Here is a 23,629-nt window from a genome sequence, read left to right as displayed (position 1 = left end):
TATTTCGTCACTATTTCTTTATTCTTTTTTTTTTTTTAATATTTCTTCTTTCATTCATAATGGCTATATTTTTCAAATTCTCAAGAACTATATTTTTTAATCTTCCAACGGTAATATTTACAATATTTTTTCGCAATACTTTCACAACAAAATCTTATGTGATAAGTTGTTACTAATTCTAATTTGAACTCACCACTGATATTATTTTTTTACTCACCAATATTAGTTAATAACAATTTGTCACTTAAGATTTATTGTGAAAGTATTGTGAAAATATTGTGGTAGCATTTCTCAATTTTGATTTTTTATCCATTATATTATTTTTCCTTTCTTTCTTTAGTTTTTTTTTTTTTTTTTTCATCCATACGTTTCTTCTTCTTCTTTTTCTCTTGTTTTTTCTCCTCCACACACGTACACCCACATCTATCTCTATCTTCACTTTTGTTTTACTTTTTGTTTTTCTAGTTCTTGATCTCCAGAACATACCTCCAACTCTCCCTCTTTCTCTTTCTTTCTCTCTCTCTCACACACAAACAAATTCTCTCTCTCATACACCCATAGATCACCGGTAGAGAACAAAGGCTAGAGAGGGTTGGCCTTTTAAATCGGCGTTCATGCACGCTGCTTGGTCCGTTCCATCACCGCCCTTCCTCCTCCCCACTTCTAAGAACATGCAAATCTGCTTTCTACATTTTATATTTGTTGTTCTAATTAAAATTTTCTTTTTCCCTATTATTGATTTGTTATTTCTCTTTTGATTTTAGATTTGTTGTTCTAATTAAATTTGTTTTTATTTTAAATTGTGTCAGATGGCAAAGAGAATGTAACATGATTTTAGATTGTGTTTTGATTTTAGAATGTAACATGATTTCAACCCACTACATATAATGCACCGATACAGATTCAAGTATCGGAATGGTATGGTACCAGTATAGGTACAAGTGCGGGAATACAATATTTTTTGAAAAACCTAAGATATGATACATCGAAGATATGTCAATTAATTAATTAATATTTACTGTTAAGTTTTTTTTTGAAGAGATATTTACTGTTAAGTTTAAAATTAAGTAAAAATAACAATAAAACACTTGAAAACATATCTAAAATTAATTAAAAGACAATACTAAACAACAAACAAGTACAATAACATTATAAAATGTTGTCTCAAATACAAACCAAGAGTTCAAATAAACAAACCCTCTAATGATATATCCAATGTTTGATGTTTATCACAGACTCACATCCCCATTCTCAGCAAAAAAAAAAAAAAAAAAAATATATATATATATATATATATATATATATACACTCTGAGTCACAGTCTCAGACCACGACAATTAAGCCACCCGGCCACACCACAACAAAACAAACATACCCATCTCAGCAAAAATAAAAAATACTCCTAAAATATTTATTTTATATACTCTAGTGGTCTGAGACCCACAACGAGCCCCGAGCCAGCAAAACATTTTTTTTTTTGAGAGACGAGCCAACAAAACATTGAAAGCAAAAAACAAACATACCCATCTCAGCAAAAATAAAAAATACTCCTAAAATACTTATTTTATATATTATAGTGCTCTGAGACCCACAACGAGCCCCGAGCCAACAAAACATTTCTTTTTTAAGAGACGAGCCAACAAAAAAATTGAAAGCAAAAAACAAACATAGCCGATCTCAGCAAAAATAAAAAATACTCCTAAAATATTTATTTTATACACTCTAGTGGTCTGAGACCCACTACGATCCCCGAGCCAACAAAACATTTGAAAGCAAAACAGAGAGAACTCAGAGAAGGGAAGGCGAAAAGACCAAGAGAAAAAAATTCCTCTCAGGCTATTCCGATCCAGAACAGAGGCAAGCGAGTGGCGGTCTGATTCCTATTTCTTCCCTAATTCGATTCACTCCTTTCTTAATCTTCCGTTTATAGATCCCGTGATGGCTTTCGTGAACAATAAAGGAGCCTCTTCTTCTTTTTCTTCCACTCGAAACTATGATGTCTTCTTGAGCTTTAGAGGTGAAGATACCCGCGAAGGTTTTACCAGTCATCTATATAAGGCTTTGTGCGACAAAGGCTTTTACACCTTCATCGATGATAAACTTAGGAGGGGAGAAGAAATTTCGGAAGAACTTATCCAAGCCATCAAAAATTCATCGATTTTGGTTATTGTCTTCTCTGAAAACTATGCAGAGTCCAAATGGTGCTTGGATGAACTTGCTGAGATTGTTGACTGTAGAGAAAAGGACCAGGAGGTTCAAATTCGTCCAGTTTTTTACAATGTTAATCCATCAGAAATACGAAATCAAAAGGGAAACTTTGGAATAGCACTGGCTAATCATGAAATGAAGTTCGAGAATAACAAGGATAAGGTGCAGAGGTGGAGGGATGCTCTAAGAAAAGCAGCTAATGCATCTGGATGGCATTACAAGAAAGGGTATGTATCTAATTGTTGATATCATGATTCATGAGTTTACTAATTTTATACTGCTAATCTGGTTTGTCATAACCACTGCATGCAAATGTCTTCTATTTTGATCATATCATCTAGTACAAAGTTAGTTAGTATTCTAAGGTCCAATTACGAGTTTCTCTCGTGTATTTTTATACTTCTAATATGATGTTAATATCAATGACAGTTATCAAAGATATGAATTATATTCCATTTACTTTATTTTAAAACGTGTCAGCTGTGTGTTATTACTCACAATTAGATTTCTTGAATTTGTAGTTTATCTTCTAGTTTAACTAATTATATGTTTTCTTATGCTATGTGATTGTCAGTTGCTCTACATATAAATCTGAATCTCACTTCATTCAAAACATTGTTGAAGAGATATCAATTGCTATATTAAATTGGACGCCGTTATATGTTGCTGAATACCCAGTTGGAATAAATTCTCGTGCAGAGGCCATAGAGTCACTTTTAGATATTGGGTTAGATGAATTTTGCATGGTAGGGATTCATGGCCTTCCTGGAGTAGGAAAGACTACAATTGCAAAAGCTGTTTATAATAAAATTTCTAAACATTTTGATGGAAGCAGCTTTTTAATGAATGTCAGAGAAAATTTGGGGACAGATGCTGGCATAATCACACTACAAGAGCAACTTCTTAATGACATCTTAGTGGATGAAAATTGGAGAGTGGGCAACAAATTTAGAGGAATCAGTTTAATAGAAAAGAGACTTTGTTGTAAAAAGGTTTTTTTAATTCTTGATGATCTCGATGATTCAACAAGAATAGAGAATTTGCTTGGAAAATGTAATTGGTTTGCTCCCGGAAGTAGAGTCATTTTAACATTAAGAGATAGATGCTTGTTAGCTGCCCTTAAAGAAAAACTTTGTACAACTTACAAGGTCAAGGAATTCGAGGTCGAGCAATTAAACGAACATGAAGCTCTTCAACTCTTCAAAGGCCATGCCTTTTCGGGAAACAAACTTTATGATGAAGATTATTCTAAACTTGCAACTAAATTCATAGATTTTGCCAATGGCCTTCCACTAGCTCTAGAAATAATAGCTCGTGATTTGTGTGGAAAAGCTAAAGATGAATGGGAAAGTGCATTAGATATTTATAACAAAATCCCTAATGAAGATATTCAAAAAATACTTAGAGTAAGTTACGATGGATTGCATGAAACTGAGAAAAATATTTTTCTCGATATTGCATGTTTCTTCGAAGGATGGAACAAAGATTATGTTGTAAAGATATTAGATGCTTGTGGATTATGTCCTGGCTTTGGTATTCCGAGACTTGTTAATAAATGTCTCATAACTATTGACGGATTTGGTAGATTGTCAATGCATGACTTGATACAACAAATGGGCAAGGAAGTTGTTCGACAAGAAGCACCAGACATTCTCAGAAAACGTAGTAGGTTATGTTGTTATAAGGATTCACTTAAAGTACTAACTACAGATAAGGTATAAGTTCTTTTTCTTCAATTTTTTGGCTTTTTAATTTTTTTTCTTTTTCACTAGCTACAAGTATTGTTATTTGTTCTTTAATTTTTTTAACATTTTATAAAATATTAGTTCATCAGTATTTTTTTTTTTTGCTTAAAATTTTTAAATCATTATACATTTGGAAAATTCTATTATTTTTTATAGTTCACTTGATGTTTCTCCAATTAGGGATCCAAAAAAATTCGAGGCATAATGTTGCATTCGCCTCAACCGATAGAGGTGCAACTACACACTGAAGCTTTCAGGAAGATGGAAAATCTCAAATTTCTAATAGTTGAGAATGTACGTATATGTAAACCACTTGAATTTCTTCCCAACAATTTAATACTTCTTAAGTGGCCCTATTATCCTTTTCATTGGCCATTAGAATATTTTCCTAAACAACTTGTTGCTATTGAGATGCCACATAGTCGCATTAGATTGCCAAAGCTAATCAAGCAGGTATGATTATGTGTATTTTTAAGTTGGGATTTTTGTTAAATTTTTATTTCAAATTTTGTTTTAGTCAACTTTTGATTTTTTCCACCCTACAGGAGTGCCACTTAGAAAATTTGAAAGACGTCAATTTTCGAGATTGTGAATTTATTAGGATTTTACCTAAATTATGGGCCCCAAATTTAGAGTATTTGAACCTCTCTTATTGTAAAAATTTAGTTAAATTACCTAAATTATGGGCCCCAAATTTAGAGGATTTGAACCTTTCTGATTGTGTAAATTTAGTTGAGGTTGATGAATGCTTTGGATATCTTGAAAAGCTTAGAACGTTGTATCTCAGTGGTTGCATAAAACTTCAGTTTCTTCCAAGCCAACTCAGGTTGAAATCTCTTAAATATGTTTGTCTTACTGGCTGCTCAAGGCTTGAGAAGCTCCCCGATTTTCATCAAGAAATGGAATGTTTAGTGGCTTTATATTTAAGTGGGAGTGGTATTAGAGAGGTGCCTTCATCAATCGAGCATCTCACTAAGCTTGATACATTAATCCTTCATAATTGCAAAAACCTTCGGGATCTTCCAGATAGCATTTGTAAATTGCAACAGCTTCGGGATTTGCGGACTTCTACTACCAAATTGAGACCGACATGCAATTCTTCTGAAAGCTCTTTCGAGGGCTCTGAAGCCATAATTGAATTAGATCTTTTAATGATGCCTGATTGCTTCCCCGCATTGAAAAGATTAGATCTGTTTGAAACAAATACTGTTACCATCCTTGAAAGCATTAGCAGATTTCCCAAATTAAACTTACTTCTTATTAGGAATTGCAAGCTTCTTCGTGAATTTCCAGGAAATGCAGAGAATTGCATGTTGTTGGATACGCAATCAGCAAGCGGGCTATTGAATCAGGTCTCTCTCATTCTTTAAGATATATATAAAGAAACAATTTTTGTTACTTTCTCCAAATACTTTATGAGATTTGCTAAATGAAAAATATCTTGAATTTTCTAATTGCATGCAGGTAATAGAAATTATTGGGATTTCACCAAATAGAGTATGCGGTAGTGCAACAAGCACCAATTACTTCCCATCTGAATCTGAAGATGGGGACATATCAATGGATCGGCGGTTCTCCAATCACTCCCCATCTGAAACCGAGGGCGTTGAATATGAAAATCATCAGTTCTCCAAGCGTACTATTATTTTAGGGGAAACTGAGATGCCAAAATGGTTTAATCATCAAAGTGTTGAAAATTCCATATTTTTCTGGGTTGGTCGCAAATTTCCAAAATTGGCTGTCGGTATTGTTCTTGGACGACAGGTCTTTCATGGCTATGTTTACATTTCCATCAATGGTTATCAAGGATGTGAATATGAGCATATTGTACACTCTGGAGATAATTGTAATCTACATTTATTTTCTCCATCTCAACGGTCTCTACAGGAGCATCTGAATAAATCAAATCCAACTGACCAGAATCATGTTGAGGTTATATATATCTGTAGCCGTGCAGATTCTATAAAAAGGTTGGGGGTCCACGTAGAATGCACCTGTCCTCCTCAAGAATCTCCTATACCTAACTTGCCCCTTCTAACTGCTGGATATGATGATGATGATGTTGTTGATTACATGCGTGAGTTGCCATTTTATGTATCTGATGATAAAGAAGAATATCAATCTCCTCTGGTCCATGATGATGATGTTGATTACTGGCGTGAGTTGCCATTTTATGTATCTGATGATAAAGAAGAATATCAGTCTCCTCTGGTCCATGATGATGATGTTGATTACTGGCGTGAGTTGCCATTTTATGGATCTGATGATAATGAAGAATATCAGTCTCCTCTGGTTCATGATGACACATCTATGTCGTGCATGAGTTGGCTAGTTGGACCCACCACCAAGCTTTTTAAGCTATTTTGCTTTTGCTGCACCAGAGATTTTTCTTGAAAGGGTTACTGAACTGAGGCCCTTAGGCCTTGGTTGGGTTTTGCTTGTTTTACACTTCAATGGCCCAAGACTTTGTAAACTTCAGTCTCTATTCATCGTGGTTTCTGTCTGTTTCCTTTTTGCATTTGATGACAAGGTATGTTTCCCTTTTTGGTAGAACTGTTTCATTTGCGTCTTTTACCCAACGGCAATGGATATCATATCAACTTATAAGTATTTATTGTGTTTCTGTAAAAACAATTGGGAACTGAATAAATTTCTGAACTTAAAAATTATTATTTTATTTCTGTTAATTGATCTTTTTTTTTGGTTAATGCAGTTGATTGGGATGGTTGCAGTTGAAGTCACTGGTTGGCCCCGGATTTCCTTCTGCCTTGGATGTGAGCTCAGTCTTGTTTTCTTTTGTATGATTTATTTTTTTATATCTGATTTGTCAAATTGAGATGCATAATTTCTGCTTAGCTTACCATGTGGCCTTCTCGTGGTGAGGAAAAATCTTGCAATTGTTTCCTGGTTTTATTTATTCGTTCGGACTTAATTGGTTTCTTAATTTAAAATGGCTGTGCATATTAATGTCTAAGAAATGCACATTTTTTCTTATTTCTTATTGTTGCTATTTTTTCGAAGTAATGAAAAAGTCTAAGAAATGGGACACAAGAAATGCAAATTCTGAAACAGCTTTCAAGATTATCTTCTGCATAATCCTAACAAGTTATGAGATTGATATAATACTGGCCAAAATTGTGTGCAATGATATCTTCCTTATGTGTAATTCTATTTTTTAAATATCATAAGCAATAGATAGTATTTCAATTAGGTAGTATCACTGTCCTCTGCCATTTTTTCTTCAGGTTCAACCTGAATTACTTGAATTTTACAACTAGTGAACAAAACTATCAAAGGTCCATGTAAATATGAAAACAAAATTACTTTCAATGCTTAACTGGACAAATGAATTAAAGTTAGATTTTATTCAAGTTCATTAAAATCCGACTCTTTTATTCTTTAAGAACTAGCCACATTGCTTTGGCCACGGTCCGTTTGTAATATTGATGCAAAAGGGACATCTCCTGAGATAGTTCTAACTCCTATAGATAATTCATAATTTATAATTCACCATTATCATATTGATGCACAAGGGACATATTCTGAAATAGCTGCAACTCCCTTACATAATCCTGAACTATCATAATTGAGAAAAATGTATAACCAATTCCATCAAATAATGGGAAAGCAAATTAAATAATACTATGCAGGGTGAAGAGATTTTCCCATTTATGCAGCAGCAACAGAGGCACCCTCACTCTCTGTACATTGAAATCAAACAAATGTCATCCTTCATCAAAGAGGAAATGAAATTTAACTTTGAAACAAGTAAATACTCAAAATTCTGATAGCAAATATAACAAGTGTTTCATAATTTTTACTTGAAACATTGGGGAATCACTGTTAACATCTTAGAAGAAACCACCCTATGGAAGATCATAATTCTCGGGGAAAAACAGCAACAAAAATCATATTGACTGGTAGTAGGTAATCCATGTCATATAGGTACCAGAAAACTAAGATATTATTTGTTCCAACCATGCATATGACAGAGAATTCCCTTGGCACTCTTTTATGCTAAATTCTGTGTCAAAAATTTCAGTTGTAATATCAAAATCTCATTGTAGTTTTATTTATTTATTATTTTTTTTTAAATTCTGCCTAGAAAATTCATGTCTATATTTCTGCACTGTATCAAGCTCTGCTAAATTGCATGAAGTAAAGACTCAATGGGAAGTACTGGTTACAGATGAAGCTGCTCAGCTTAAGGAATGTGAATCCACCATTCCTTTACAACTTCCTGGCCACCGCCTCGCTATTCTCATTGGGGATGAGCAGCAACTTCCTGCAGTGGTTAAAAGCAAGGTTTAAAGTTTTATCTGTCTTTCTGTCTTTATGAATTATTAATAGATTTTATGTATCCTTAAAATTTTCTATTATTTGGTTTTTGAAAAAGCTGAATTTGGAAGAAGTTTGTTCCAGAGGCTGGTAAGCCTGGTATTGCTAGGACAAAAGAAAGAACTTCTTAATATCCAGCACATGAAGCATCCATCCATAAGCTTATTTCCAAATATGGTGTTCTATGAAAATCAGATTTTGGATGGCCCCAATGTCAAAGAAAGAAGACATGAAAGGAGTTTCCTTCAGGGAAGTATGTTCGGCTCCTACTCTTTCATTAATGTAGCACGTGGAAAAGAGGAACTCGATAACAGCCACAGTCTCAAAAATATGGTTGAGGTTGCTGTGGCGTCTGAGATAGTTGCAAGCCTTTTCAAAGGTATGTCTAAATTTGGAACTAATCCTAATCTCAATTTTGCTGAAATGTTATGCTAGGAATTTTAAATTATGGTCAGCTTGATGATAGATCATTTTATGAGTACAATGGCTCTTTTTTATTTCTTTCTCTTGCCACTGCTAAAGAATCCATTTGCACAAAGAAGAAAGTTAAAGTTGGTATCATCTCACCATACAAGGCACAAGTCTAGGCAATTGGAGAGAAGGTGAAAAACTACAGTGCTGATTCTAATGATGACTTCTCAATTAGAGTTCGCTCTGTTGATGGGTTCCAGGGTGGAGAGGAGAATGTGATAATTATCTCTACTGTCAGATGTAATATGAATGGAGTAGTTGGTTTTCTTAAAAATCATCAAAGAGCAAATGTGGCACTAACCCGTGCAAGGTAATACATTCTTGAGTCTTGACATATTTTGAGGTTTTGGTGGCTTTTGCAATTAATAGGCACTCTTTCACTCTGCAGGCATTGCCTTTGGATATTGGGAAATGAAGCAACTTTAAATAAAAGGTGCACTATTCGAAAGGATTTAGTCATCGACGCCAAGAAGCAGGGGGTGTTTCTACAATGCTGATGAAGACAAAAGCTTTGCTCAGGCTATTACAGTTGCCTTGGTTGAACATAACCAAATACACATTTTACTCAACATGGATTCCTTTCTGTTCAAAAAGGCCAAATGGAAGGTATGCTGATTAAATTATTTTTTTCCTTTTACTATTTTTAATGATACATCAACTATTGTTTCCAGTTTCTATGCTTCTTTTATCAAAAAGTATGAGCTGAAAAATTCTTTTATTTCATATATGGAAGTTTCTTTTTGACAATATGAAGAATTTATTGACCTCAGTTTCTATTTTGTCCATAAAGTTAGTATGGTTTATTCATAATATAATAAAACTGCTCAAAAAATGAAGGGGAAAAGATTTAATCATTGTGTCTCAGTTTTGTTCTTCCCCTTGAACAGATATTATCAGGGTAACAACATATTAAAATTGATTTTACATATCCAAGTGAGTTCATTTTAATTAATTTCCATTTACTTCTTAATTACAATTTTAGATTAGGAACCAAAGCATAGATTATATTCAATATAGGAGGCTGAGGCTTTTGGAATTTGAATTCCATATTCCTCAATTCATTAGGTTTAAACAATAATCAATTGACCCTCACTAATTTTTTATTTTTTATTTATAAATATAGGTCTCTTTCAACAGTGACTTTTTGAAATCCATGTTGAAAGTTGAAAATGCTGAGACTTGTAAAGAAGTGCTTACTTTATTGGAAAATCTTGCAAATGGTCGGCGTCAACCTCTCGAAATGAAAAAACTCTTTTATCATCATGGAACTTCTTCCCAATTATTAGAGCAGTACAAGGTCAATGGGTTGCTAAATCTTGTTTGGACGGTTGGCATACTTGAGGAGAATTCATATTACATTCAGATTTTGAAGGTTTGGGCAGTTTGCCATTATCTAAAATGCCAAGACTAGTAAATCGTCTTGATGTCTTATTTGAGAATTACACAGTGGATTAGATGAATCACTGCAAACACAAAAGTCTCACCAGGTATGCATTTGTCTATATTCATGCTTGTCAATTAGCTTTTAATTTTTTCCACGATTGTTGGAAGATGTGATTTCTGAAGTCAAAATGGTGAACTTTTTTTCCCCTACTCTACAGCCTTTGAACCTTTGACGTTCAGGATAAACACAAATTCAGCTAACCGCCTATTCTAGTTAGCTTTCCTGGTTGAATAATCAAGTTGGCCTCAACCAAAGAAATCTGTCAGAGTTTAATAAGGCAGTTCAAGATTCTTCATCTATTAATATAAGTATATATATATATATATATTTATCGTACACACATAAGTATAACTAGACAGGGAGAGAGAAGACCTTGATATATTTTAATAATTCCTACTTAAGCAAGGTCATTGTTCCAGAATATGTGCTTTAGGCCTGAAGGGTGGGGGAAAGAAGAAAATTTAAACTTTTATGTTGGATTTCTCAAATTTGGGAAAAATTTGTGTTGTGGAAACCTAACTCATAGGTCTTTGGTTGTTCCAATGAGATAGTCGATTGGCTCAAATAGTTGTACTAAAGCTGATCCTGTGCAATCACTATCAGAACCATTGGCTTCATTTAGTATGAGGGATGATTCAGAATCATCATCTACAACTTTTAAGTAAGTAACAAGTTCAAATTTTCAGCAATTATTTTATTAGTCAATTTGTCTTACTTTAGAATAGCTTAAACAAATTTAAATAGAGAGTGTAGGGTAGTTTTTATTCAATTTTAAGCATGCATTACATTGTTGAATGGGAGTTACCATGCTATTGGAGTAATGTGTCAATTAAAAACATGAACAGCAAGTTTTGTTATGCTTAGGCCAACTAGCACTGCTACTTGTTGCAATCCTGATACTGCACATAATGTGACCAGGTACAGGTGATTTTTATTCCTTTGACTTTTGGTGGTCCTTGTGTAAATGGAAAATTCCTAGGTCATACAGTATTAGATCACTAATTACTCTTGATAATAGCTTTTGTCATTATCAGTGTAGTTCCTGATTTGTGACACATCTAATTATCATTAGTGATATATCATATATTATTATTATTTTGGTGTGCAACATTGTAAAATAATTCCTTTGTAACCTTTTTTGACTGGTATTTTGAAGGCTTCAATCTGCACAATCAGAACCTCATGTCATTTTTTTTCCTTGCTTTCTCTCATGTGAGAAAACATGCATGTTAAATTGAAGGCTAGTTTGAAGAACTTATTGTTTTTCCAATCAATATGATTTGTAGAAATAAGTCTACTATGGGGAGAAGTGATATCACGAAATGGTTAAGAAATTTTCCTGATGACTAATGGGGTATGTTTACATTCTTCTTGGGACAAATAGTAATTTATCATAATCATTGAGTAAATATTTGAATTTAAGTAGTAGTTTGAAAATGCTGTGAGACTTATTATTTTGAACTTTTAATATCTTATTATTATTGGATTCTAGCTAATATGGATAAATCTATAATTATCACTTCTTGTTCTGTTTGGATGTAGATCATTGGGTTTGTAGTCATGATTCCTCAAACAATGATCATAACCATCACCAGCCATGTTTCTTACATATTATACATGTCCTGCCCATCTTAACTACATTCAACGCACATTTGTTCTTGTTTTCTTTTCTTTTTCTAAAATATTGAAAAACTCTACTATGGTTAGAGGATTTGAACTAAGAATACAATACTCTCTTGAGAAAGACTACTGCCCATCTCTCCGTAATTGCATGCAAAAAAGTATTTTGGTCTTATTTGCACAAAGTGCTTGATCTTCAAGACAATAAAACTAGCATTGCATCATGATCCTGCATTATTGCAATTTCTCAGACTACTTGATCATCAACAGTGATGCAGCAACCTATACAAAACAGTCAAATGCACAATTTCAGTCTAATAAATGAACACCTGCTATTCTCTACTAGAAAGTTTCTGATTGTGAATTATATATAGCTCTCAAACCTTACTCGCTTTTGAGTGTCCCCATCCAACATGTTCTCATATGCTAAGATACACAAGAGGCTGTGATTAAGGAGACATCTTGCATCTTCTAGACGACTTATGAATTTCATAGAATAGTATTATAGCAACCAAGAAAGAAAAGTCAAAGGAAACAACATGGCTGCTCATGATTAATTAGTACCTACTCATGAGATAAATGACAATCAGCAGTGTACACTAGCAAATTTTTTTCCCAGTATTACGTTATGTGAAAGAAAATTTTCTAGTCAATATCAAACTAGTCAATCGGTAAATTGACAAACATCCTCTAGACTTCAAAAGGTTAGTTTAGACTTTACATTATTATTTTGGTTAGATACAAATTCCCCTTGAGTTCGATAGTACTAATTATTTATGTATTTACATGTTAACTTTTTTATCAATTGTGGAAAGACATAAACATGGCACTGTTTTGGAAACTTGTGAAGATTCCTAGTTGAGCATTGCAATTTAAGATGTGAATGTCTTGAGAGAACTAGTAGTACTCATGGACCCAAAAGATAGAGATTGCCAAGTGAGCTGGAAATACTTGCAAAGTCTATGAGCCCATGAGCAAGCCCATGTGCTGGTCACAAACACAAAAAAAAGACACCTAGACTGATCTCTTATATTTGCTCAAAATCTCGAACTAATTTCCTCCACAGTCCACTATGGAAAAGTAATATATGATCTCGCTTAGTGCTAACTGACTAAATCCCCTTTTTAGGGGATCACTTTCCCTTAAGAGAGCACAACAAAGCTGGTTTGGTCAACATATTAGTCAAAATAGTTACAAATCAAAATGTTTCTAATATTCAAATAAGAACAAAACCCAAAGGTTGCCATTTTTTGAAGTAGACAACAACCAAAAGCTTTAATCCTTATTCAAGGATGGACATTAGGCATGTCCTAAACCTATAGAAGGCATGGTTTTAAGCCATGCATTAATCAGACTTCACTTACCTCACATAACTACACTTACCCTTGAGTCCAAACTTTTGATTTAAGAGACAACTGATCCAAAAGGAGCTCTTGTGGATGTGGTAGTGCAGATAGCTCTCTCTGTCTCTGTCTTTGTCTCTCTCTCCAATTCCTTCTTTTTCCTCATTCTGCTATATTATAAGCATAATGAGACAAGGATCATTTGTGTTAATATTTTCCTTTTGTGAGTTAGTGTCGTTAAGGGTCCGTTTGGTTGGAGAGATGGAAAAGTAGAAGGATAGAAAATAGGGGAATGATAGAAAAGTGAAGGGATAGAAGAGATTTTAGTTTTATCTTGTGATATTTGATTAGGGGTGGAAAGTGGAGGGATGTTATACTTTTTTATTTGGTTGAAAAGAAAAATGAGAGGATAGAAAATATTGTCATGCCTCTATTGAATATATATATATATATATATATATTATTAGGAAAAAAAATTTGGAGTTTTGAATAGCTTCGTCGAACTTAGAAACATAAAAATGTGTCAATTGAGATTTGAGATGCAAACATTGCCTGAAAATATTTGCTGATCTGATAAAGAAGATTCAAAACAAAGTGATGTTAAAACTCAGCTCTGAAGCAACATGAACTGAAGATCAGCCCCCAGGAATAAAATGATAGCGTTTTACAACAAAGACCCCGGCTTAACAATAAAACGACGGCGTTGCACTTAAGACACTCTGAACTAAAGTGTGAATACGCTTAAATGAAGACACGTGTTTCTCACATGCCATAAGTTTTAGTTTGTTAACTTAAGTCGATCTCTTTTCTCTATCCCGTCCCTTGTGGTTTGGGAAAACGACCCTCCAATCCAAACTTGAAGGAAAAAAAACACTTCCCCCTCTTGACATGTAGTTGAGCAAACTTTGTTAAATTAATATTAAAAATATTGTGTACTAACTTGGGTGGATTTTTAAAATTATCTTATTTTATAATTAAATTTCATTATTTTAAATTTTTATTTAAAATGTATTTTAAAATATTAAGTGTAAATTTTGCTTATTATTCTTTTTTTTAACAGATTGTGGCAAGATTTTCCGTTGTAAGCAAGGGCAGCCCTAGGCCTAGGTCACTTAGGCCACCGCCTAAGGCCCCAAAAATTGGGGCAAAATTTGATATATTTTAAAAAAAAAAAAATTTTGAGATGTAGGAAAAAAAATTAGTTTTGCATCTTTTTTCTACATTTATAAAATCTTATAGAATTGAGTAATGTTAGAGATAATATAACTTTAAATATATGGGTCTTACAAATATATGTGTCATTATTCATAAAAAATAATTTAGATTGGAAAATGCTAGAAATACTATAAATTTAAGTACATGGGTCTTATAAATTGATGGGACAATTAATATGATTTGTGAACATCAACAACTTATTAAATACATTTTTGAATTACTTTTTGTAATTGTTGATACATCTTTGTAAGTCTCATGTTGTAAAATTTATAATATCTCTAATTTTATATATTCAAATGCTTGTTTATTATTTTCTTGAAGTGTCACTAATCACATTCATTGTTACATCATTTGCAAGTTTTATTATAGTAAAATTTGTTATAACTTTAGCATTTTTCCAACAAAAAAAAAAAAAAGTAATGCAAAATAAAAAGAATAAATTTTTGTTATATAAAAATTATGATATTAAACACTAGTTAAATATTATTTAAGTAGGTTCCTTAAAAAAATTATTTAAGTGATAATAAAAAGACACCATTTAAATATATCGCCTTAGGCCTCCAATTTTGTTGGCTGCCCCTGCTCGTAAGTGTTTTGATGCTGGATAAATTTTGCATTTTTATTCTAAATTTATCAATTATATTTTTTTTACTAACAATGGTTAAATTTTCGTAATGAGATTCTAATGAAAATTTTAAACATTTCATTACTAATATAAACAAAAGGGGGTTGGAGTGTTAATTTCTTCGAATCTTAAGAGAGGGGAGTGCTTTTTTCCTTCAAATTTAGGGTGGAGTGTTCTTTTTCCAAACCTGGAAGAGGAGTGTAATTACCCCCATTTTATTTTTATTCTTAAAAAAAAAAAGAAAAAAAAGAAAAAAGAGTTAGCTAGATTACGCTAGCCTTCAGGCCAGGCTCTCAAGTTAAAGCCTATCATTTTTGGATGCAACCAACTCTTATAGATGCCCACCAACAGACTCCCGTCGGTAACGGGACTTGAACCTAGGTGGGTTAGAATTTTTCTTCCTTCTTCATCAAGGCTCTGTTCGGCTGTTCCTGTGTATATAAAACAGAGCTCTAGACTATTGTAGACTATCTCAAATGGTGAAGCACATTGGCTGTCATTATTTTCCTAATAAATTTAAAGCTTAAAAAAAGGCAGAATGTAGTTAAAGCAAAAGTCATAAAGTGAAGCAAAAATTATGAAGTGAAAATAATAAAGATTCTGATTCTTCAGTCCATGACTAATCCATTTGGGAAATAAAATTACACTAAAGAAGAAGAAAGCGGTCGACAAGGGCTGCTATTCATTCACTGTTTTTCTGAGAAAGAAATTAAGAAAAAGGCTACTCATTCTCACACTCATTATGAGTTGTTATTTGCTCATATTTAACTATTCTTGCTCCACAAAAAAAAAAAAAAAAAAAAAAAAAAAAAAAAAAAAAAAAAAAAAACCACTATACATGCTCAATAATTTGTGTCACGTACACATATGCTCACCAATATCCACAGCGTTCGTGGCTTGTGCAAACCAGGTACGTTGTAGTACTACACCATGCAACTTACTTTGCTCGCATGTTCATACCAAGAGGTGCAAACCTTGCAACTGCTATGCGCTGTGTTCGAGGACTGTGTGCATTGTATTTGTATCTCTTTTTCTCCAATTATTTAATGTCTGTGAAAAATGACTCGTACCATATAAAACGTAAATGAATAGACCAGATTGAAGACCAAAAGGCATACATGTAAGTCCATTGATATGGTGATCCTTCTAGGCCTTTCATTTACTAGGACCTGTTGAGCTATCTATTGATCAATATGTTAATATACAGTATAAATGTAAAAGTGATCAGAACCCAAACACAAAAAATGTCAAAACATGTGGATGATAGCTAGAATGAGTAATATACATGTGTCATAGTTATTTTGGCCAATGATATATTGAGTATACTGAAGATAACAAGCATCTGAAATAATGATGCAGAAGAAGACTGAGGTGAAGAAGGAAGAAATTCCGGGTAGAGGCTTAGTAGATTTGGTATTCTCTTGGTCTCTCAAGGATGTTCTCAATGAAGATCTTTACAAATACCAGGTTTGTCCACCATGTAGCCCTCACTCTCCTCCTCATTGTAGATGTGGATAACAGAACCAATTATAATTATACAGAACGGTTTTACTTATTTATTTTTATTTTAAAAAAAAAAAAAATTTCCAAAATACCATTTTCTTTTCCCTTTTAGTCTTACTTTCTTTTTCATGTATTGCTGAATCATTGCATTTTTGAATTGTACTAGTTGGAATAGTATCCTTTCCATATTCACTTGGTAGCTGATTCCCAGACTTTTACATATTTAAAATTATTGTTTTACACTCCTTAATGTATAGTTTGTTCACACTTTCACACAAAGTGTCCACTTTTTTTAAGAATGTCTATACTTTACACATGATGTGTTCGGATATGAGGCAATCAAATCCCTTTACGTATTGACTTCTTTATCTCTTAGAGATAGAAATATTGCTTCTGGAGTATTAAATAATTACTCTAAAATCCTCATCATGATAGGCAAAGATAATGTGCTACAACTACTTGGTATTATGTGTAGTTGTTAGCCTATGCACTGAGTTCATTTATTGTGATTTGATTTAACTAATTGATACAAAATTGATGGTAACTTGGAGTTGGATGTAGTTCTTTTCGTGCAAAGATATAGCCTTGCTTTGCAATTATATTCATATCATGTTTATCACAATTCTAGCTACCTGTGCTTATTGGCCATTAAAAAAAAAAAAAAAGCTACATGTACTTATCTGCTTTCTGATGATAATTATTGATCCTCTAACAGATGAGAAAGATCCCACAGTCATTCTCCTCGATGAAAGAGTACATGGCCTCATTCTGTGATCCACTTGCTGAAGAAACACATGCTGACTTGTTGTCAGGCATGTCAACTCTATCTCAAGCACCTACACGTGAAATATTTTTTGTCAAACAATTTGTGAAATGGAAAACACCCAAAGACCTCTTTTACCATGTTACACTTGAAAGTGTGAGGAAATTCAAGGATCGTGGTGGGAGATATGAACCTGTGGCTTGGGACCTCATTGCCATAACAGATGTGAGACCAAAATGCATTGCGGATTTAGTAAGCCCAACAGATCCTATCTTGTTGCTTTTGTTCTGAGTGTGAGGCAAGAAAGTTGTATGACAATATTATCCTCAAAGCCTATCTTGTTTAAAAAAGACAAGAACAAGAAGAGAGACTCTTTATGGCGTTGAACTCTAAGCTGGAAGGTGGGAACTTAAACATCATTCAGAATGTGCTGCAATATAGTTCAGTGGTAAGAATTATTGCTTATTTCGTCTGGCATATTGATATTAGGCTTAAATATGTTCTTGTTGGTTCTAATATTTAGTACATGAGCGATTTTTTCCCTAGAAATTTAAAGTGATCGCTTTTTAGTCCCTTAAATGTCGTGGTAAACTAAAAACTGACATGTCATCACTCTACATGAACTAAAAGTGATCATTTTAAGGGTAAAAAGGGTTCACTTTAAACTTTAGAAACTAAAATCGCTCGAGTTAGGGACAAAAAGTGTATTTTGGCTTGATATTATTCTTGGCAATAATTAATTTTGAGAACCTTTCTTTACATCATGTAGAATGCCAGAAATTGTACTGCCTGCCTTTTGGAAAAAAAATTGCAGTGCTGCCTTTGCAGACGTTAGGTACAGAATCTGCTCTTCTGATTTAAATGACTCCCAAAAAGATGCAGTTTTAAGCTGCTTGGTAACTAGGGAATGCCACCATCAGAGTACTGTCAAACTAATATGGGGCCCTCCGGGGACTGGGAAAACCAAGGCAGTAGGTTTCATGTTATGCTCTCTTCTTAGAATGAAATGCAGAACACTTACATGTGCCCCAACCAATACTGCTCTTTTAGTAGTGACGCAGCGGCTTCTAAAGAATGTGACAGGGTCACTTGAATATGATACTTATGGGCTTGGAGATGTGGTTTTGTTTGGGAATAGTGAGCAAATGAAGATTTTTGATCGTCCTGACCTCCTTGATGTATTCCTTGATAACTGTGTTAAAATACTATATGAATGCCTTGTTTCATCATCTGGTTGGAAAGGTAGTTTACTATCAATGATGTGTTTGCTGGAGGACCCTAAACGCCAATATGAGTTGTAATTGAATGAAAGAAGCATGACAGACAATAAGGAGGGCAAAATTGAAGGGATGTCTAAAAATAAAGGGAGAAACAGGATCCAGGGAAAGATCAATCCTTTGAAGACAAGAAGGGCAAGAAAAATATAAAGAAAGTTTATTGTTCAAGTCTTAAATGAAAACAAAAACAAGAAAACACTGGAGATTTTTCCTTCTGAGAAGGAAAAGAAATTAGAGAATGAGGAAATACAAAACAAATGTGATGATCCTTTATCTTTTGAGGAGTTTATTCAGAGAAGATTTGATTGCATTTTGAAGCGTCTCAATTACTGTATTGTAAATTTGTATGCACACTTACCTACTTTTATTTCATTAGAAGTGGTAAAGAACATGAACTTGGCTCTTGATTTTCTCAGATCTCTTGAAACATTGTTGTGTACTGATACCGTTGCTGATAAAGGATTAAAGCAACTCTCTGGTGAAAATGAACAAAGCAGACTTGGTAACTTAATGAAATCTAGTTTTGTGAGAAAAGATTGCCTTCGGATACTTAGATCTCTTCCCCAAAAATTCGCTGTTCCAGATTTTAGATGCGGGGATGAGATAAAAAAATTCTGCCTGGAGAATTCATGTCTATTTTTCTGCACTGTATCAAGTTTTGCTAAATTGCATGAAGTAATTGGTTAAATGGGAAGTACTGGTTATAGATGAAGCTGCTCAGCTTAAGGAATGTGAATCAACCATTCCTTTACAACTTCCTGGCCTCCACCATGCTATTCTCATTGGAGATGAGCAGCAACTTCCTGCGATGGTTAAAAGCAAGGTTTAGAGTTTTATCTGTCTTTCTGCCTTTATGAATTATTAATAGATTTTATGTATCCTTAAAATTTGCTATTATTAGGTTTCTGAGAAAGCTGAATTTGGAAGAAGTTTGCTCCAGAGGCTGGTATTGCTAGGACAAAAGAAAGAACTTCTTAATGTCCAGCACAGGATGCATCCATCCATAAGCTTATTTCCAAATAGGGTGTTCTATGAAAATCAGATTTTGGATGGTCCCAATGTCAAAGAAAGAAGGCATGAGAAGCGTTTCCTTCAGGGAAATATGTTCGACTCCTACTCTTTCGTTAATGTAGCACATGGAAAAGAGGAATTCAATAGCAGCCACAGTCTCAAAAATATGGTTGAGGTTGCTGTGGTGTCTGAGATAGTTGCAAGCCTTTTCAAAGGTATGTTTTTGGAACTAATCCGAGTCTCAATTTTGCTGAATGTTAGACTAGGAATTTTAAATTATGGTCAGCTTGATGATAGATCATTTTATGAGTACAATGACTCTCTCTTTTATTTGTTTCTCTTGCCACTGCTAAAGAATCTGTTTTCACAAAGAAGAAAGTCAAAGTTGGTATCATCTCACCATACAAGGCACAAGTCTATGCAATTGGAGAGAAGGTGAAAAACTACAGTGCTGATTCTAATGATGACTTCTCAATTAGTGTTCACTCTGTTGATGGGTTCCAGGGTGGTGAGGAGGATATGATAATTGTCTCTACTGTCAGATGCAATATTAATGGAGTAGTTGGTGTTCTTAAAAATCGTCAAAGAGCAAATGTGGCACTAACCTGTGCAAGGTAATACATTGAATACTTGAGTCTTGACATATTTTGAGGCTGTGGTGGCTTTTGCAATTAATAGGCACGCTTTCACTTTGCAGGCATTGCCTTTGGATATTGGGAGATGAAGCAACTTTAATTAAAAGGTGCACTATTTGGAAGGATTTAGTCATCGATGCCAAGAAGCGGGGGTGTTTCTACAATGCTGATGAAGACAAAAGCTTGGCTCAGGCTATTACAATTGCCTTGGTTCAACATAACCAAATACACATTTTACTCAACATGGATTCCTTTCTATTCAAAAAGGCTAGATGGAAGGTATGCTGATTAAATTATTTTTTTCCTTTTACTATTTTTAATGATACATCAACTATTGTTTCCAGTTCCTATGCTTCTTTTGTCAAAAAGTATGAGCTGAAAATTTTTTTATTTCATATATGGTAGTTTCTTTTTGACAGTATGAAGAATTTATTGACCTCAGTTTCTACTTGTCCATAAAGTTAGTATGGTTTGTTCATAATATAATAAAACTGCACAAAAAATGAAGTGAAAAAGATTTAATCATTGTGTCTCAGTTTTGTTCTTCCCCTTGAACAGATGTTATCAGGGGAACAACATATTAAAATTGATTTTACATATCCAAGTGAGTTAATTTTAATTAATTTCCATTTACTTCTTAATTACAATTTTATGCTAGGAACCAAAGCATAGATATATTCAATATAGGAGGCTGAGGCTTTTGGAATTTGAATTCCATATTCCTCAATTCATTAGGTTTAAACAATAATGAATTGACCCTCACTAATTTTTTATTTATTAATATCAGTCTCTTTAATTATTGATTTTTTGAAATCCATGTCGAAAGTTGAAAATGCTGAGACTTGTAAAGATGTGCTTACTTTATTGGAAAGTCTTGCAAATGGTTGGCGTCAACCTCTCGAAATGAAAAAAACTCTTTTATCATCATGGAACTTCTTCCCAATTATTAGAGCAGTACAAGGTCAATGGGCTGCTAAATCTTGTTTGGACGGTTGACATACTTGAGGAGAATTCATATTACATTCATATTTTGAAGGTCTGGGACATTTTGCCATTATTTGAAATGCCAAGACTAGCAAACCGTCTTGATATCTTATTTGAGAATTACACAGTGGATAAGATGAATCCCTACAAACAAAAAAGTCTCAACATGTACGCATTTGTCTGTATTCATACTTGTCAATTAGCTTTTAATAATTTTTTCCCATGATTGTGGAAGATGTGATTTCTGAAGTCAAAATGGTAATTGGTGAACTTTTTTTTTTTCCTACTCTACAATCTTTGAACCTTTGTCGTTGGGTATAGCTACAAATTCAGCGAACCACCTATTCTAGTTTGATTTCCTGGTTGGAGGCAATATGGTATAATCAAGTTGGCCTTAACCAAAGAAATCTGTCAAATAAAGTTTTAGATGGCAGTTCAAGATTCTTCATCTATTAATATAAGTATATATATTGTAGACACATAAATATAACTAGACAGGGAGAGAGAAGACCTCAATATATTTTACTTAAGCAATGGCATTGTTCTAGAATATGTGCTTTAGGCCTGAAGGGTGTGGGAAAGAAGAAAATTTAAACTTTTATGTTGGATTTCTCAAATTTGGGAAGAATCTGTGTTGCGGAAACCTAACTCAAAGTTTTATTTTCTATAGGTCTTTGGTGATTCCAATGAGATGGCCAATAGGCTCAAATAGTTGTACTGAAGCTGATCCTGTGCAATCACTATCAGAACCATTGGCTTCACTCAGTCTGAGGGATGATTTAGAATCATCATCTACAACTTTTAGGTAAGTAACAAGTTCAAATTTTCAGCAATTATTTTATTAGTCAATTTTTCTTACCATAGAATAGCTTAAACAAATTTAAATAGTGAGTGTAGAGCAGTTTTTATTCAATTTTAAGTATGCATTACATTGTTGAATGGGAGTTACCATGTTGCTGGAGTAAGGTGTCAGTTAAAAACATCGACAGTAAGTTTTGTTATACTTTAGGCCAACTAGCACTGCTACTTGTTGAAATCCTGATACTGGACATAATGTGACCAGAAAATGCTTATGTTGGTATAGGAAGAAATCCTTATACAGTACTTTAAATTATGTCTAGATACAAGTGATTTTCTTTCGTTCGACTTTTTGTGGTCCTTGTCTAAATGGAAAATTCCTAGGTCATACAATATTAGATCACTATTTTCTTTTGATAATAGCTTTTGTCATTATCAATATAGTTCCTGATTTGTGACACATCTAATTATCATTACTGATATATCATATATTATTATTATTATTATTTGGGTGTGCAACATGGTAAAATAATTCCTTTGTAACCTTATTTTGACTGGTATTTTGAAGGCTTCAATCTGCATAATCAGAACCTCATGTCATTTTTTTACCTTACTTTCTCTCATGTGAGAAAACATGCATGTTATATTGAAGGCTAGTTTGAAGAGCTTACTATTTTTCCAATCAATATGATATGTAGAAATAAGTCTACTATGGGGAGAAGTGATGTCACGAAGTGGTTAATAAATTTTCCAGATGACTAATGAGGTATGTTTACATTCTTCTTGGGACAATTGGTAATTTAATTTATCAAGATCAATCATTGAGTTAATATTTGAATTTAAGTAGTAGTTTGAAAATGTTGTGAGACTTATTATCTTTAACTTTTAATATCTTATTATTATTGGATTCTAGCTAATATGGATAAATCTATAATTATTACTTCTTGTTCTGTTTGGATGCAGGTCATTGGGTTGGCAGTCATGATTCCTCAAACAAAGATCATAACCATCACCAGCCATGTTTCTTACATATTATACATGTCCTACCCATCTTAACTACATTCAATGCACATTTGTTCTTATTTCTTATTTTGTTTTCTTTTTCTAAAGTATTGAAAAACTCTACTATGTTTTGAGGATTTAAACTAAGAATATAATTCTCTCTTGAGAAAGACTACTGCCCATCTCTCTGTACTTGCATGCAATTTCATGCGAAAAAGCATTTTGATCTTATTTGCATAAAGTGCTATTGTATCATGATCCTACATTATTGCAATTTCTTAGACTGCTTGATTGTCAACAGTGATGCAGCAACCTATACAAAACAATCAAATGCACAATTTCAGTCTAATTAATGAACACCTGCAATCCTCTGCTAGAAAGTTTCTGATTGTGAACTATATATAGTCATATAGAAGGAGACATCTTGCATCTTCTAGACGACATATGAATTTCATAGAATAGTATTATAGCAACGAAGAAAGAGAAAAGTCAAGGGAAATAACATGGCTGCTCATGATTTGTGCCTACTTATGAGATAAATGACACTTAATCGGTGGCCTATACTAGCAAAAAATTTTCCCCAATATTACTTTATGTGAAGGAAAACTTTTTAGTCAAAATCAAACTAGTCAATCAATAAATTGACA

General features: G+C 33.4%; 1 protein-coding gene and 2 pseudogenes across 2 annotated transcripts; all 3 read left to right on the top strand.

Annotated features, from left to right (window-relative positions):
- The first annotated feature begins 1,699 nt into the window (after positions 1-1,699).
- LOC115984009 (TMV resistance protein N-like) lies at positions 1,700-19,551 on the top strand. 2 transcript variants are annotated; one of them, XM_031106882.1, is made up of 9 exons: positions 1,700-2,435; positions 2,783-3,923; positions 4,134-4,406; positions 4,499-5,305; positions 5,418-6,483; positions 6,667-6,727; positions 8,093-8,258; positions 8,350-8,381; positions 8,487-8,555. In XM_031106882.1, exons 1-5 carry the CDS (start codon positions 1,939-1,941, stop codon positions 6,345-6,347), a joined length of 3,648 nt encoding a protein of 1,215 aa, XP_030962742.1. In that variant the 5' UTR covers positions 1,700-1,938; the 3' UTR covers positions 6,348-6,483; positions 6,667-6,727; positions 8,093-8,258; positions 8,350-8,381; positions 8,487-8,555. The 2 variants fall into 2 exon arrangements, with proteins under 2 accessions (XP_030962742.1, XP_030962741.1); XM_031106881.1 differs by lacking the exons at positions 8,350-8,381; positions 8,487-8,555 and adding an exon at positions 19,467-19,551.
- Positions 7,598-18,621, top strand: LOC115985663 (annotated as a pseudogene).
- Positions 18,046-23,345, top strand: LOC115985662 (annotated as a pseudogene).
- The last annotated feature ends 284 nt before the right edge of the window (positions 23,346-23,629 follow it).

The sequence above is a fragment of the Quercus lobata genome, chromosome 4 (assembly GCF_001633185.2).
Source record: "Quercus lobata isolate SW786 chromosome 4, ValleyOak3.0 Primary Assembly, whole genome shotgun sequence".
In the NCBI taxonomy this organism is placed as follows: domain Eukaryota; kingdom Viridiplantae; phylum Streptophyta; class Magnoliopsida; order Fagales; family Fagaceae; genus Quercus; species Quercus lobata.
The sequence above is the reverse complement of the archived record's forward strand: the minus strand, read 5'-3'. Positions and strand labels throughout refer to the sequence as shown.

What these genes read in the sequence shown, in the direction of transcription:
- LOC115984009 (XM_031106881.1), top strand. Translation starts at nt 1,939, where the DNA reads ATGGCTTTCGTGAACAATAAAGGAGCCTCTTCTTCTTTTTCTTCCACT. An exon ending in GGATGGCATTACAAGAAAGG is followed by an intron (nt 2,436 to 2,782) that starts GTATGTATCTAA and finishes TGTGATTGTCAG; the next exon opens with TTGCTCTACATATAAATCTG. An exon ending in CAAGCGGGCTATTGAATCAG is followed by an intron (nt 5,306 to 5,417) that starts GTCTCTCTCATT and finishes AATTGCATGCAG; the next exon opens with GTAATAGAAATTATTGGGAT.